Genomic DNA, 18,114 nt, shown 5'->3' with positions numbered 1-18,114 from the left:
CACTTTGAACCCCCAAGTGCTTCACAGAAGTTTATAACGCAGAGCCATGAAAATAAAAAATTATTTTTCTTTCCTCAAAAATGATTTTTTAACCCACAATTTTTTATTTTCCCAAGGGTAACAGGAGAAATTGGACCCCAAAAGTTGTTGTGCAGTTTCTCCTGAGTACGCTGATACCCCATATGTGGGGGTAAACCACTGTTTGGGCACATGCCGGGGCTCGGAAGGGAAGTAGTGACGATTTGGAATGCAGACTTTGATGGAATGGTCTGCGGGAATCATGTTACGTTTGCAGAGCCCCTGATGTGCCTAAACAGTAGAAACCCCCCACAAGTGACCCCATTTTGGAAACTAGACCCCCCAAGGAACTTATCTAGATGTGTGGTGAGCACGTTCAACCCCCAAGTGCTTCACAGAAGTTTACAACGCAGAGCCGTGAAAATAAAAAATCATTTTTCTTTCCTCAAAAAAGATGTTTTAGCAAGCAATTTTCACAAGGGTAACAGGAGAAATTGGACCCCAATATTTGTTGCCCATTTTGTTGTGAGTATGCTGGTACCCCATATGTGGGGGTAAACCACTGTTTGGGCGCACGTCAGGGCTTGGAAGGGAAGTAGTGACATTTGAAATGCAGACTTTGATGGAATGGTCTGCGGGCGTCACGTTGCATTTGCAGAGCCCCTGATGTGCCTAAACAGTAGAAACACCCCATAAGTGACCCCATTTTGGAAACTAGACCCCAAAAGGATCTTATCTAGATGTGTGGTGAGCACTTTCAACCCCCAAGTGCTTCACATAAGTTTATAACGTAGAGCCATGAAAATAAAAAATAATTGTTCTTTCCTCAAAAATTATGTTCTAGCAAGTAATTTTTTATTTTTGCAAGGGTAACAGGAGAAATTGGACCCCAATAGTTGTTGACTGAGTGCCGCCGTACAGTGAGAGCAGAGCGCAGCGGTGATGTCACTGCTGTGCTGTGCTCTCACTTTCCGGCCGGCAGACAGTCAGAGCGGGAAGCAGACGGCAAGGGACCTGAAGGACACCGAAATGTGAGTATGTACGTTTTTTTTTTTTTTTACTTTTACGCTGGTAACCACGGTAAACATCGGGTTACTAAGCGCGGCCCTGCGCTTAGTAACCCGATGTTTACCCTGGTTACAAGCGAACGCATCGCTGGATCGCTGTCACAACGATCCAGCGATGACAGCAGGAGATCCAGCGACGAAAGAAAGTTCCAAACGATCTGCTACGACGTACGATTCTCAGCAGGGTCCCTGATCGCTGCTGCGTGTCAGACACAGCGATATCGTATGGATATCGCTGGAACGTCACGGATCGTACCGTCGTAGCGATCAAAGTGCCACTGTGAGACGGTACCCTAACTCTAATTCCAACCCTAACCCTAAGGCTATGTGCCCACGTTGCGGATTCGTGTGAGATTTTTCCGCACGATTTTTTAAAAATCTGCAGCTAAAAGGCACTGCATTTTACCTGCAGATTTACAGCAGATTTCCAGTGTTTTTTTGTGCGGATTTCACCTGCGGATTCCTATTGAGGAACAGATGTAAAACGCTGCGGAATCCGCACAAAAAATTGACATGCTGCAGAAAATACAACGCAGCGTTTCTGCACGGAATTTTCCGCACCATGGGCACAGTGGATTTGGTTTTCCATAGGTGTACATGGTACTGTAAACCTGATGGAAAACTGCAACGAATTCGCAGCGGCCAATCCGCTGCGGATCCGCAGCCAAATCCGCTGCGGATCCGCAGCCAAATCCGCTGCGGATCCGCAGCCAAATCCGCTGCGGATCCGCAGCCAAATCCGCTGCGGATCCGCGGCCAATCCGCTGCGGATCCGCAGCCAAATCCGCACATGCCATAACCCTAACCCTACCCCTAACCCTACCCCTAGTTCTAACCCTAACCCTAGTGGAAAACGAAAAAACGAAAAAAAAAAAAAAATATTTTCTTTATTTTATTATTGTCCCTACCTATGGGGGTGATAAAGGGGGGGGTATTTATTATTTTTTTTTTATTTTGATCGCTGTGATAGAACCTACCACAGCGATCAAAATGTACTTGTAAGGAATCTGCCGGCTGGCAGATTTCGGCGGGCGCACTGAGCATGCGCCCGCCATTTTCCAAGATGGCGGCGCCCAGCGAGGAGACGTACGGACACCGGGAGGATCGGTAAGTATGAAGGGGTGGTGGGGGGGTGGATTGGAGCACAGGGGGGTGATCGGTTTATTCAAACAAGGAGGGAGCGGGCAGGAGGACGGGGGAGCCGGCAGGCGGACGGAGGGGACCGGACCCCATAACGGAGCACTGGGGGGGCGATCGGTGGGTGTGGGGGGGGACATATTAGGTTTTCCAGCCATGGCCGATGTTATTGCAGCATCGGCCATGGCTGGATTCTAATATTTCACCAGTTTTTTAGGTGAAATATTACAAATCGCTCTGATTGGCAGTTTCACTTTCAACAGCCAATCAGAGCGATCATAGCCACGGGGGGGTGAAGCCACCCCCCCTGGGCTGAAGCACCACTCCCCCTGTCTCTGCAGATCGGGTAAAATGGGAGTTAACCCCTTCACCCGATCTGCAGGGACGCGATCCCTCCATGACGCATACGCTGCGTCATAGGTCGGGAAGGCACAGACTTTCATGACGCAGCGTATGCGTCAAAGGTCGGGAAGGGGTTAAATTAGTATTTACTTGCAGATTACCCATATGGCTGCAGGTAAACACCAATTTTTGTTTATATTTTTGCTTACAGGTTCCGTTTAACCCATAATACATTACAGTACATGGCTTCGCTAATCTGTCAATTTCATCAAAAGTGTCTGTGATTTTTACATCAGAAATGCTACTCCAGTAAGTAGCTTTTTGGCCAAATGCATATCACTGAGAAAATGTGCATAATTCATTAAAGGGGTTTTCCCACAAACAAAGATAATTTGAATAAATAGGTCTTGGAATAATAAAAAAAAATGGATGTGTTTTGAAAAAAAATGTTCCTATGCTAAGATAATCTTATAAATGTGCCCCAGCTATGAGCTGTGTAATGGCTGTTTCTGACCATTAAGTAAAAGAGTATACAGGCATTACAGCATGGGATCGCAGCAGATTATTTCGATGAGATAAAACATTTTTTTAAAATAAGGCAATGAAATGTTTTACCTCACAAAAATAAATCAGCTGTGATCCCATGCTGTAATGTCTGTATATTCATTTATGCCCTCCCCTGCCCAGGAGCTGTGGTATGATCAGACCATATTCCTGCACGGTCAGACGCAGCCATTAAACAGTACACAGGGGCACATTTATAAGATTTTCTCAGCACAGTAACATTTTTTTAAACGCATCCAACTGTAGAAATTATTATGATTCTAAGATCAATTAATTAAAATGTACTTTGATCGTGGGAAAACCCCTTTAAGTGGTGTGTGCCTCTTAATACATTCAGTGCATCATGCTTCAGTGAGCCTTCCATCAAGGCTAGCGTGCACAACGTCAGTCTTTAAGAAGTTATCCAGGACTTTGATAAGATACATCATCTACATAAGACCAGCTGTTCCCAGGGCTGGCCAGATATGCTGAGTTGCGGAGCTACACATCACAGCTCCATCAACTGCATAGTGGGCACGGCCAGGTACTGCATTTCCACCCTCTACTCAAATCAGCTCCAAAACTCAACACATCTATCAGGCTCTGAGAACAGCTGATTGTTGGGGGTGTCGGGTGTTGATATTGATGACCTTTTCAAAGTAGAGGCTATCAATAGAAAAGTTCTGAACAATCCCTTAAATGAATCAACCCCAAAACATATTTGTAAATAGAATTCATGTGAAAAGCATGTCTGTTGTCATTTTTGTTTTTGGCTTTTTGTATTTGTGTTATTTCTGCCTACTTCAAATGCTGGTCATCTATATTCAGCCTAATATTGAGCTGTATATGGTATAATATTTTCTCCCCTCAGATTTGTAGAAACATGTTACATTACGCTTTTCTAATAGTCCGAAGCTGGGAGGACCTCACATGATTTACTAAAATTCTGCAATAGTTATTTGGTTGTGTAATATGTATGGGACATTTTCACCATTTTATTGAGACATACAGTACTTAGCTTTGGCTATATTTATTGTAATTTAACATGCTGTACTGCCCTTTGATGTTAATCTAGTTTGCCAATTCCCTTTTGATTTTAATAAGACCATTTATTATATAATCGTATACATCAATAAAAATGAAAAAAATATTATTTTCTGCTCTCACTCATTTAACTGCTGGATCCATGACTGGTTTTCTAGACACAACAGTGGTAATCATTTCTTGGCTTGTCTCAATTTAGCTAGTGTGTCAATTGAAACTAAAAGTTGTTAAAATGTAACCATTACTATAATTATAGCATTTATTTAATCAAAATATTTCAGAGAAGAAACAAAAAAAAGGACAAGGAAAAATGTAGTCTTACCTGGTAGTGAAGAATTCATACAACTCCAAAATTCAGTCTGAAAATAAGCAAAATTCAAAACATGCAGTATAAACAAATGCTTTCAACTGAAATAAATTAAAATTCTCAGCTCTTGATTTAAATAATTACAGTTAAAGAAGCACTCCCATTAACTTTTTTTTTTCCCAATAAATCGATGTATATGTATAGTAGTAGTCTCAAATTGCAAGCTTGAAAACAGGTCCCTGTCTCCTCCTGGTATGTCTTGAATTACATGTGTTACTTTGTACTGTTTTTTGTTTAAGTTTTTGAATTGTAAAATCTTGCGGAAAATGTTGACACTAAAGAAATAAACATTTTAATTATAATAGTGTGTATGTACACTGTATGTGTGTTAATCTACTCACCTACCTACCTTACCTCCAGTATCAGGCGCCATTCCATTTCTGAGTAATATCATCGCTCTTAAGACTATTCAGCTCACTCTATACTCAACGTGTGAGCTGGAAGTCTTTTTTAAAGCTTATAGATCCCCATTCTTACTCTCTAAAGGATAACACTATAAAGCCACTTTCAGGTCGCGCAGATTCCAGTTTTAACTAGAGGACAGGAATGGCGCTGGACACTGGAGAAGACAGTATGTGAGTAGATTAAAACACATACACACACACACTGAAGTGCATACACATACAGTTGTGTGAAAAAGTGTTTGCCCCTTCCAGATTTCCTATTCTTTTGCATGTTTGTCACAATTAAATGTTTCAGATTTCCCAAAAAAATAAATATTAGACAAAGATAATACAAGTAAACACAGAATGCAGTGTTTAAATGAAGGTCTTTATTAAGGAACAAATAAATCCAAACCTACAGGGCCCTGTGTGAAAAAGTGATTGCCCCCTTCCCCAACCTCTTAAAACATAAATTCACTCTGGTTTATCACATCAATGAGAAGTATAGTTCAAATTCCATTGCCACACAGAGCCTAATTACTTCCACATCTGTTCTCAATCAAGAAATCACTGAAATAGGATCTGCCTGACAAAGAGAAGTAGACCAAAAATCCTCAAAAGTTAGACATCGTGTTGCGATTTAAAGGGAACCTGTCAACCCCTCCCCCAGGCATTTGTAACTAAAAGAGCCACTTTGTGCTGCACTAATGCTGCATTCTGACAAGGTGGCTCTTTTAGTTCGGGTCCCTGGCACTGCTGCAATAATCGTTTTTGAAGTTTGTCCCTCATACCTGTGAAATCGTCCCGGGGCAGGTCTTTCCCCCCGAATCCAGATGCCTCGCAGCCGTCAATCATGGCCTCTGCGCCGGGCGCCACCTCCTCTTCCTTCATTAGTGTCCCAGGCGCCTGAACTGTTGTTTTTTTTCGGGCATGCACAATTGCGCTGCCCTTCGAACTTACAGCGCAGGCGCCGGGGACGCTAACGAAGGAGAGGAGGTGGCGCCCGGCGCGCAGAGGCCCTGAGCGATGGCTGCGAGGCGTCTGGAATCGGGGGGAAAGACCTGCCCCGGGACGATTTCACAGGTATGAGGTACAAACTTCAAAAGCGATTATTGAAGCAGTGCCAGGGACCCGAACTAAAAGAGCCACCTTGAAAGAATGCAGCATTAGTGCAGCACAAGGTGGCTCTTTTAGTTACAAACTCCTGGGGGGGGGGTGACAGGTTCCCTTTAAAAACATTGTGGAACAAATGAGAAACAAAGTAATTGAGATCTATCAGTCTTGAAAAGATTATAAAGCCATTTCTATAGCTTTGGGACTTCAGCGAGCCATATTGAGAGTCATTATCCACAAATGGTGAAAACATGGAACAGTTGTGAACCTTTGCTCAGCAGACCAAAATTACCCCAAGAGGGCAGTGATGACTCATTTAAGAGGTCACAAAAAGAAACCAACAACAAAATCCAAAGAACTGCCTCAGTTAAGGTCAGTGTTCATGACTCCACCATAAGAAAAAGATTGGGAAAAAATGGCCAGCATGGCAGAGTTTCAAGATAAAAAACACTGCTGAGCAATAAGAACATAAAGGCTGGTCTCAGTTTTGCCAGAAAACAACTTGCATAGCTGGTATAGTCGCCGTTATGGCAGCGCAATATTGACGCCCCCTTATTCTCGGACGCATAGGTTCAGTCGCCATTAGGTGACGTTAATTCACTTCCGGTCTGCGGTAACACACTGACTATATAAGACGGCACACATGTACATAAGACACGCCCCCTGAGGAAGGTTTCGTTAACCGAAACGCGCGTCGGGGTCAACGGACGGCGTGGTGACTGGCGTGTACATCTGGGTATGTGTTCTTACTACCGTTTTATGATATAATATTTTTTGTCTTATCTTGACGGTCACCGGGATATCTGACTATGGATATACATCTGGTAATGGCTGTGCGTTGCACTAGCCGTGATATAACTACCCTCAATGGAACCTCTTTGTATATTTGATGTACGCTTTGTCCACTGTTTTCATTGGGCACTTTTTGTGTCGCATTGTTCCATGTTTCCCCTTGTTTCCCTTTAATCTGTTGAACAATTTTATGATAATAAAGCATTTTTTGATATTTTGGATACAAAGACTGTTGTTTGTGCTTTTGTTTTTTTCTTAGTGAGTTTTGCAGTTTGTCCTGCTACAGTCCATATGTACGGTGGGGATTACTCTTCAGCTCTATTTTTGGGCTTGTATTTTTGTTACCTATTACCTGTGCGCACATGATGTAATTTACTGTATATCTACTATTGTTGTTTTCTGTGTTATGCACAGGTCTGTTTGATGACAAAATGGACTTTCGAGCCAAAGAACAATCCTGGCTCAACCAGATGGATCAGGTTTTTGGGGGCAGTGGGAATGGTGCGCAGCGGCCTGGCGACTCCATATGGGAGGAGGGACTGTCGTCCATGAAGACTTTGATTTCCAAACGTACCAGGATGTGGTGGAATAGGTCCTTCATGGAAAAATATGTGGATAATAAGATGATTCCTAGGGGCCTTAGGGTCCGTGTGATTCCATCATACCCGGTGGAAGATGGGGAGTTTGTCACCAAATGGGAGGATGCCTGTAATATATGCTCATTTACTCTTATGCGGTTATTGATCAACCTTAATGCTACTAGTATTTCTGAATTGGATGATCAGATTGATAAGGCGCAGGTGGAGATACGGGCTGGTTGCCCTGTGGAAAAAATTCAACAATTTGGTAGATGGATAAATCCATGGATACGCTTGTTAAGAAGATCCAGGAATCCCAAATTATTAAGTACAATAGGGATATTAAGGACTACCAAATGAAAAAAGTGTATATTTGGAGGAGTAAAAATAATCAAGGTATCCATAGGACTGTATCGAATGCCTCCATATCATCTGTTAGTGAACGTTCCGACATTTCCTCCGCATCCGAAGGAGCGGTGGGTGGACATGATAGAACCAGATTCCGTGATCATTCGTTTCATCCCTATAAAAGATCTGCTATAACATCATCCTATCCTAGGAATAGGGATAATAAGGTGATCAATCTGAGTGGCTATAATCTGTCTGATGCTGATCTGTGACTGCTTGGGAGGGGTTTGTCTTTTTCACCTTCATCCAAATTTGATATCTACACAGCGGTGAAAGATTTAAATATCTTTGCTAGGTCATTGCTGTTTAAGCGACATTTTTATAACAATGATTTGCATTTGTTATTCCCCACACAGGAGGAACAAGATGCACTAAGGATCTTGGAGGAGTTGGCGATTGAGCACCTACATGAGGGAGGTAAGATTCCCCCCTCTATAGGAAGTTTCCCCCTTTATCATCATGTGCCAACATTGACCTGTTTGTCCGGGTGGTGACGGAGGAACTCAATAAAATCCAGGGTTTTATTCCCCATGATAACCTATCACGGGAGGAGAGAGTTAGGCTTGGGGTGTTGCAGGGACTGCCGGAGGTGTTATTTAAGCCAGCGGATAAAGGGGGCAAAGTCGTTCTGTGGCCTACAGCTATGTATGAGAGGGAGGCGTTTCGGCAACTCAGTAATGCTACGTGTTATAAGAAACTGACGTATAACCCCCTCTCTGCATACTGTGCCCAGCTGGATACCATCGTTAAGCGGGCACTACGGAACGACATTGTCACCAAGGAACTGGCTTCAGCACTGGTGGTGTCTGAACCTACCATAGCCACTCTGTATCTCCTCCCGAAGATACACAAGAGTTCCACGTCGCCGCCCGGTAGGCCGATTGTTTCTGGCAGGGGAAACTTCCTTGAGAACATCAATAGAAGGATCGATTTCCACCTCCAACCCTTGGTTTCCAATCTTCCCTCCTTTTTGAAAGACAGAGGGGAGTTGTTGCGCAGGGTCGATGATTTGTGTTTTGGTAGTGATACTCTACTAGTTTCAGCGGATGTCGAGTCCCTCTATACGAACATCGTGATGGTATTACTGCCATCAAATATTTTCTTCAAACTTCTACACTGTCTTGCGGCTTGAGGGACCTTCTGCTGGAACTACTGGAGTTCACTCTTACTCACAATTTTTTTGTATTTAAGGGGTCCTTCTACCTACAGCTCCAGGGGACAGCTATGGGGGCGTCCTTTGCGCCTTCCTATGCCTGTCTTTTCCTGGGGCTGTGGGAGAGGGACCTCTTCCTGTCGGATGAACAGGGGTTGGTGGATCGTGTCCCACTTTGGACACGATACATCGACGATATCTTCTTCGTCTGGCAGGGCACATCCATCGACCTTGTGCAATTTATATCTACACTTAACAGCAATGACCGCAATATCCATTTGACGTTTGTATGGAGTACTGACAAAATAGATTTTTTGGATGTCACCATCTCTAGAGACGCCGTAGATATGGCTCAGACAGATATTTTCAGGAAGACTACTGCCACTAATACGCTTCTCCATGCTTCCTCTGGGCATCCATCCCATATGATCATGTCTGTCCCTGTTGGACAGTTCCTGAGATTACGCCGTATCTGCTCTACTGAAGCAGATTTCGAGAAAAGAGCTTCAGACTTAAGGGAACGTTTCCTGGCACGTCGATATAGCGGTAGAATAATTAAAAAAGCATACGAAAGGGCCAAGCATACTTCCCGCCATCAATTACTTTATGGGACTAGATCTGATATTGGACATCAGGGTGATCAAGTGAGATTTATTACCACTTTCAACTCACAATCCAGTAGGATGCGGTCCGTGCTTGAAAAAGCATGGCCCATCCTCAAGGTTGATCCTATAATTAGCAAGTTTCTCCCTGATAAACCATCTATTACCTTCCGTCGCTCTAAAAACCTTAGAGACCACCTTACACAGAGCCACTATGTGGGACCACGTCCATCTACATTTTTGGATGGTGGCTCGGTTGTGGGTGGTTGTGTCCCTTGTGGTCGATGCATTGCCTGCCCCAATATCGATAGATGTGCTACCTTCACGGACTCCAGCGGCAAGAGAACGTTTGATATCAGACAACGTATTACTTGTACTACAAGATATGTAGTATATTATGCTTCTTGCCCGTGTGGCTTAATATACATTGGTCTCACAACTCGCCAGCTGAAGGTCCGTGTGAGGGAGCATGTCTTGGGTATTCAGGCGGCATCGACGCAGGAGGACACTTCCACCCTCAAGACGTTACCACGACATTTTAAGTCCTTCCATGCTTGTGATGGTTCGCTACTGCGGGTACGGGGCATTGATGCCCTCCGGATCAATATTCGGGGGGGTCAGTTGTCTAAACGTCTGGGTATGATGGAATCACGCTGGATATGGACTTTAAAGACAGTTTGTCCGCATGGATTGAATGAGAGTCTCTCCTTTGCTCCCTTTTTGTAGTCGCCTTGCCCCTGCGCATCTGATCATGTGTACAGTGCTGCACTATGCTTTGTTTTATGTGATTTTAATACATGTTTTTCCCTTTTAGTATATGTATGCCTTATGTGGGTTTACCATCCGATGTGTACTTTTCGTGAGGATGAAGGCATTTGACACGACGGGGGACAGTATCTTAATCTATTGGAGCCGCTCTCCTATTTCGATCGACAGCTACTGCTTACATCGGGGACTGCCTATGTTGGGACTATATATATAATTCTGTGATAATTGGATACATGGTTATTTTTATAGGGTTCCTTGTATGTATGTAGTATTGGTATTTTACCGACTCTTTCGATAATATTTATAGATTTTTTTGCTCTTTTTCCATACTTATGTTGTGTTTAGATATCTGCCTCTGACCTCTTAGAGGAGTACGGTCATATTCCTAGTGGAATTGTGTTTGATATATTTATACAGCTTCACTACGATATGTTTTACCCACATTTGGCATTTGTCTTGTTTGTACATGTCTTTCTGAATTTTTGTGTATTATTATGTTATTTCTTTTGAGTACTGTGCCTTGTTTGTGCATTTGCTATACGTATGTGCTATCTGACACTAGTGTTCCGCTCCCCGTTTTCGGTCTGGTGTTCGGTCACATGGGGCCCCTTGTGTTCCGATATCAGCTGATCGGGTAGCGGCATACTTGGGTGTCTTAGTCGCTGCCATGGCGACGTCCTTGTATCTCCGGAGTTGTAGCGTCACGTGGGTTCTTACCTGCTGACCCAGCAGTGACATATATGGCTGACATGGTCGTTGTTATGGCGACGTTACACTGGTTTGGTAGCGGAGCATTTGGACGTATAGTCGCTGTTATAGCAACGTCCTTCTACTTCCGGGTCTGCAGCATCACGTGAGGTTGTACCAGCTGACTCGGCGGTGACGTGCATAGTCGCCGTTATGGCAGCGCAATATTGACGCCCCCTTATTCTCGGACGCATAGGTTCAGTCGCCATTAGGTGACGTTAATTCACTTCCGGTCTGCGGTAACACACTGACTATATAAAACGGCACACATGTACATACGACACGCCCCCTGAGGAAGGTTTTGTTAACCGAAACGCGCGTCGGGGTCAACAGTGGACGGCGTGGTGACTGGCGTGTACATCTGGGTATGTGTTCTTACTACCGTTTTATGATATAATATTTTTTGTCTTATCTTGACGGTCACCGGGATATCTGACTATGGATATACATCTGGTAATGGCTGTGTGTTGCACTAGCCGTGATATAACTACACTCAATGGAACCTCTTTGTATATTTGATGTACGCTTTGTCCACTGTTTTCATTGGGCACTTTTTGTGTCGCATTGTTCCATGTTTCCCCTTGTTTCCCTTTAATCTGTTGAACAATTTTATGATAATAAAGCATTTTTTGATATTTTGGATACAAAGACTGTTGTTTGTGCTTTTGGTTTTTTCTTAGTGAGTTTTGCAGTTTGTCCTGCTACAGTCCATATGTATGGTGGGGATTACTCTTCAGCTCTATTTTTGGGCTTGTATTTTTGTTACCTATTACCCGTGCGCACATGATGTCATTTACTGTATATCTAACTTGCTAATCCTGCTTTGCTGCTTCAGGACCTGGAAGACTTGCTGTGGTAAATGGAACCATCAATTCTGCTGTCCACCAAAAAATCCTTTAGGAGAATGCACGGCCATTTGCTCGTGACCTCAAGCTGAAGTGCACTTGGGTTATGCGGCAGGACACTGATCCAAAACACAGCAAGTTCACCTCTGAATGGCTTAAGAAAAACAAAATTAAGACTTTGGCCTAGTCAAAGTCCTGAACTTAATCCCATTGAGATACTGTGGAATGACCTTAAAAAAGCAGTTCATGCTAGGAAACCCCCCAATGTTTCTGAATTCTGCAAAGATGAGTGGGCCAAAATTCCTCCTAAGAGTTGCAAAAAAGTAATTGCCAGTTAACAAACGCTTGATTGCAGTTGTTGCTGCTAAGGGAGGCCCAACCAGTTATTAGATTTAGGGGTCAGTCACTTTCACACAGGGCCCTGTAGGTTTGGATTTCTTTTTCCCTTAACCCCTTTCTGACCTCGGACGGGATAGTACGTCCGAGGTCAGAAGCCCCTCTTTGATGCGGGTTCCGGCGGTGAGCCCGCATCAAAGTCGGGACATGTCAGCTGTTTTGAACAGCTGACATGTGCCCGTAATAGGCGCGGGCAGAATCGCGATCTGCCCGCGCCTATTAACTAGTTAAATGCCGCTGTCAAACGCAGACAGCAGCATTTAACTACCACGGGCGGCCGGAAATGATCACATCGCCGACTGTTATGACCCCAATGGCGAGGGTCTCAGAGGAACGTGGAAGTCTGCAGAATACAAAAATCCAGCTCATAGGGCAGTGGTAACTGGGTTGACCATATATCTACTCCTAACGCCAACACTAGAAGTAGCCGGGGATCATTCCTACGTTGATTCTAGATGACACGCGCCAGCCGGAGAATCTAGCTACCCCTAGTAGAGGAAAACAAAGACCTTTCTTGCCTCCAGAGAAGGGGACCCCAAAGCTGGATAGAAGCCCCCCACAAATAATGACGGTGAGGTAAGAAGAAATGACAAACACAGAAATGAATCAGGTTTAGCACAGAGAGGCCCGCTTACTGATAGCAGAATAAAGAAAGGTAACTTATATGGTCAACAAAAACCCTATCAAAATCCACACTGGAAATTCAAGAACCCCCGAACCGTCTAACGGTCCGGGGGGAGAACACCAGCTCCCTAGAGCGTCCAGCAAAGGTCAGGATATAGATTTGGAACAAGCTGGACAAAAATACAAAACCAAAACAAATAGCAAAAAGCAAAAGGCAGACTTAGCTGATATAACTGGAACCAGGATCAGTAGACAAGAGCACAGCAGACTAGCTCTGATAACTACGTTGCCAGGCATTGAACTGAAGGTCCAGGGAGCTTATATAGCAACACCCCTAACTAACGACCCAGGTGCGGATAAAAGGAATGACAGAAAAACCAGAGTCAAAAAACTAGTAACCACTAGAGGGAGCAAAAAGCAAATTCACAACAGTACCCCCCCCTTAGTGAGGGGTCACCGAACCCTCACCACGACCACCAGGGCGATCAGGATGAGCGGCATGAAAGGCACGAACTAAATCGGCCGCATGAACATCAGAGGCGACCACCCAGGAATTATCCTCCTGACCATAGCCCTTCCACTTGACCAGGTACTGAAGCCTCCGCCTGGAGAGGCGAGAATCCAAGATCTTCTCCACCACGTACTCCAACTCGCCCTCAACCAACACCGGAGCAGGAGGCTCAGCAGAAGGAACTACAGGCACAATGTACCGCCGCAACAAGGACCTATGAAATACATTGTGAATAGCAAACGACACAGGAAGATCCAGACGAAAAGATACAGGATTAAGGATTTCCAATATCTTGTAAGGCCCAATAAAACGAGGTTTAAATTTGGGAGAGGAGACCTTCATAGGAACAAAGCGGGAAGAAAGCCATACCAAATCCCCAACGCGTAGTCGGGGACCCACACCGCGGCGGCGGTTGGCAAAGCGCTGAGCCTTCTCCTGTGACAACTTCAAGTTGTCCACCACATGATTCCAGATCTGCTGCAACCTATCCACCACAGAATCCACCCCAGGACAGTCAGAAGGCTCCACATGACCCGAAGAAAAGCGAGGATGGAAACCAGAGTTGCAGAAAAAAGGCGAAACCAAGGTGGCGGAACTAGCCCGATTATTAAGGGCAAACTCAGCCAACGGCAAGAATGTCACCCAATCGTCCTGATCAGCAGAGACAAAACACCTCAAATAAGCCTCCAAAGTCTGATTGGTTCGCTCCGTCTGTCCATTAGTCTGAGGATGGAAAGCAGACGAAAACGACAAATCAATGCCCATCCTACTACAAAAGGATCGCCAGAACCTGGAAACGAACTGGGATCCTCTGTCTGACACAATATTCTCAGGGATGCCGTGCAAACGAACCACGTTCTGGAAAAACACAGGAACCAGATCGGAAGAGGAAGGCAGCTTAGGCAAAGGAACCAAATGGACCATCTTGGAGAAGCGATCACATATCACCCAGATAACGGACATGCCCTGAGATAGCGGAAGATCAGAAATGAAATCCATGGAGATATGTGTCCAAGGTCTCTTCGGGACAGGCAAGGGCAAGAGCAAACCGCTGGCACGAGAACAGCAAGGCTTAGCTCGAGCACAAGTCCCACAGGACTGCACAAATGACCGCACATCTCTTGACAAGGAAGGCCACCAAAAGGACCTGGCCACCAGATCTCTGGTGCCAAAAATTCCCGGGTGACCTGCCAACACCGAGGAATGAACCTCGGAAATGACTCTGCTGGTCCACTTATCCGGGACAAACAGTCTGTCAGGTGGACAAGACTCAGGCCTATCAGCCTGAAATCTCTGCAACACACGTCGCAGATCCGGAGAAATAGCTGACAAGATAACTCCATCTTTAAGAATACCAACAGGATCAGCGACTCCAGGAGCATCAGGCACAAGGCTCCTAGAAAGAGCATCGGCCTTCACATTCTTTGAACCTGGTAAATACGAGACAACAAAATCAAAGCGGGAGAAAAACAATGACCAGCGGGCCTGTCTCGGATTAAGGCGTTTAGCAGACTCGAGATACATCAGATTTTTGTGATCAGTCAAGACCACCACACGATGCTTAGCACCCTCGAGCCAATGACGCCACTCCTCAAATGCCCATTTCATGGCCAACAACTCCCGATTGCCCACATCATAATTTCGCTCGGCAGGCGAAAACTTCCTAGAGAAAAAGGCACAAGGTTTCATAACAGAGCAACCAGGGCCTCTCTGCGACAAAACGGCCCCTGCCCCAATCTCCGAAGCATCCACCTCAACCTGAAAGGGAAGTGAGACGTCAGGCTGGCACAAAACAGGTGCCGAAGTAAACCGGCGTTTCAACTCCTGGAAAGCCTCCACGGCAGCAGGAGCCCAGTTAGCTACATCGGAGCCCTTCTTGGTCATATCCGTCAAAGGTTTCACAATGCTAGAAAAATTAGCAATAAAACGACGGTAGAAGTTAGCGAAGCCCAAGAACTTCTGAAGACTCTTAACTGACGAGGGCTGAGTCCAATCAAGAATAGCTCGGACCTTGACTGGGTCCATCTCCACAGCAGAAGGAGAAAAAATGAACCCCAAAAAGGGAACCTTCTGTACACCAAAGAGACACTTTGAGCCCTTGACAAACAAAGAATTTTCACGCAAAATTTTAAAGACCAACCTGACCTGCTCCACATGCGAATCCCAATTATCAGAAAAAACCAAAATATCATCCAGATAAACAATCAAAAATTTATCCAGATACTTCCGGAAAATGTCATGTATAAAGGACTGAAAAACTGAAGGCGCATTGGAGAGCCCAAAAGGCATCACCAAGTACTCAAAATGACCTTCGGGCGTATTGAATGCGGTTTTCCATTCATCACCTTGCTTAATGCGCACAAGGTTGTACGCACCACGAAGGTCTATCTTGGTGAACCACTTGGCACCCTTAATCCGGGCAAACAAGTCAGACAACAGCGGTAAAGGATACTGAAATTTGACAGTGATCTTATTTAAAAGCCGATAATCAATACAAGGTCTCAAAGATCCGTCCTTTTTTGCCACAAAAAAGAATCCCGCACCAAGAGGGGAAGAAGACGGACGAATATGTCCTTTCTCCAGAGACTCCTTGATATATGAACGCATAGCGGTATGTTCAGGTACCGACAGATTAAACAGTCTTCCCTTAGGAAACTTACTGCCTGGGATCAAATCTATAGCACAGTCACAGTCCCTATGAGGAGGCAGTGCACTGGACTCAGACTCACTGAAGACATCCTGATAATCAGACAAATACTCCGGAACTTCCGAAGGCGTAGAAGAAGCAATAGACACAGGCAGGGAATCCCCATGAATACCACGACAGCCCCAACTTGAGACTGACATAGCCTTCCAGTCCAGGACTGGATTATGGGTCTGTAACCATGGCAGCCCTAAAACAACCAAATCATGCATTTTATGTAAAACCAGGAAACGTATCACCTCGCGGTGTTCAGGAGTCATGCACATGGTAACCTGTGTCCAATACTGCGGTTTATTTGCTGCCAATGGTGTAGCATCAATACCCCTAAGAGGAATAGGATTTTCTAATGGTTCAAGAGTAAAACCACAGCGCTTAGCAAATGAGAGATCCATGAGACTCAGGGCAGCACCTGAATCTACAAACGCCATGACAGGATAAGATGACAGTGAGCAAATCAAAGTTACAGACAGAATAAATTTAGGTTGCAAATTACCAACGGTGACAGGACTAACAACCTTAGCTATACGTTTAGAGCATGCTGAGATAACATGTGTAGAATCACCACAGTAGTAGCACAAGCCATTCCGGCGTCTATGAATTTTCCGCTCATTTCTAGTCAGGATTCTATCACATTGCATTAAATCAGGTGTCTGTTCAGACAACACCATGAGGGAATTTGCGGTTTTTCTATCACATTGCACCGAATTAGGTGTCTGTTCAGACAACACCATGAGGGAATTTGCGGTTTTGCGCTCCCGCAACCGCCGGTCAATTTGAATAGCCAGTGCCATAGTATCATTCAGACCTGTGGGAATGGGAAAACCCACCATAACATTCTTAATGGCTTCAGAAAGGCCATTTCTAAAATTAGCGGCCAGTGCACACTCGTTCCAATGTGTCAGCACGGACCATTTCCGAAATTTTTGGCAATACACTTCAGCCTCGTCCTGCCCCTGAGACATAGCCAGCAAGGCCTTTTCTGCCTGAATCTCAAGATTGGGTTCCTCATAAAGTAAACCGAGCGCCAGAAAAAACGCATCAAGATCAGCCAATGCCGGATCTCCTGGCGCCAGCGAAAAAGCCCAATCCTGAGGGTCGCCCCGTAAGAACGAAATAACAATTTTTACTTGCTGAGCAGAATCTCCAGATGAACAGGGTCTCAGGGACAAAAACAATTTACAATTATTCACGAAATTCCTAAACTTAAACCTGTCTCCGGAAAATAGTTCAGGAATCGGTATTTTAGGTTCTGACCTAGGATTTCTGATAACATAGTCTTGTATGCCCTGCACACGAGTAGCCAGCTGGTCCACACTTGTAATCAAGGTCTGGACATTCATGTCTGCAGCAAGCATAGCCACTCTGAGGTAAAGGGGAAGAAGAAAGAAAAAAAAAAAAAAAAAACTCAGAATCTTCTTTCTTATAATCCCTCTTCTGCAATGCATTAAACATTTAATACTGGCCTGGCAAACTGTTATGACCCCAATGGCGAGGGTCTCAGAGGAACGTGGAAGTCTGCAGAATACAAAAATCCAGCTCATAGGGCAGTGGTAACTGGGTTGACCATATATCTACTCCTAACGCCAACACTAGAAGTAGCCGGGGATCATTCCTACGTTGATTCTAGATGACACGCGCCAGCCGGAGAATCTAGCTACCCCTAGTAGAGGAAAACAAAGACCTTTCTTGCCTCCAGAGAAGGGGACCCCAAAGCTGGATAGAAGCCCCCCACAAATAATGATGGTGAGGTAAGAAGAAATGACAAACACAGAAATGAATCAGGTTTAGCACAGAGAGGCCCGCTTACTGATAGCAGAATAAAGAAAGGTAACTTATATGGTCAACAAAAACCCTATCAAAATCCACACTGGAAATTCAAGAACCCCCGAACCGTCTAACGGTCCGGGGGGAGAACACCAGCTCCCTAGAGCGTCCAGCAAAGGTCAGGATATAGATTTGGAACAAGCTGGAC

At 44.8% G+C, this 18,114-nt stretch overlaps 1 protein-coding gene across 5 annotated transcripts in view; it reads right to left on the bottom strand.

Moving 5' to 3' along the window:
- The window catches only part of RECK (reversion inducing cysteine rich protein with kazal motifs), a 1,181,658-nt gene that overhangs the window by 904,343 nt on the left and 259,201 nt on the right, over positions 1-18,114 (bottom strand). For all 5 annotated transcript variants that reach the window (XM_077269439.1, XM_077269433.1, XM_077269437.1 and 2 more), the window contains one exon: positions 4,474-4,510. In XM_077269439.1, coding sequence (XP_077125554.1) covers positions 4,474-4,510 — 37 coding nt within the window. The remainder of the gene's footprint in view (positions 1-4,473; positions 4,511-18,114) is intronic.

This window comes from Ranitomeya variabilis, chromosome 6 (genome assembly GCF_051348905.1).
Source record: "Ranitomeya variabilis isolate aRanVar5 chromosome 6, aRanVar5.hap1, whole genome shotgun sequence".
Lineage (NCBI taxonomy): Eukaryota > Metazoa > Chordata > Amphibia > Anura > Dendrobatidae > Ranitomeya > Ranitomeya variabilis.
The sequence above is the reverse complement of the archived record's forward strand: the minus strand, read 5'-3'. Positions and strand labels throughout refer to the sequence as shown.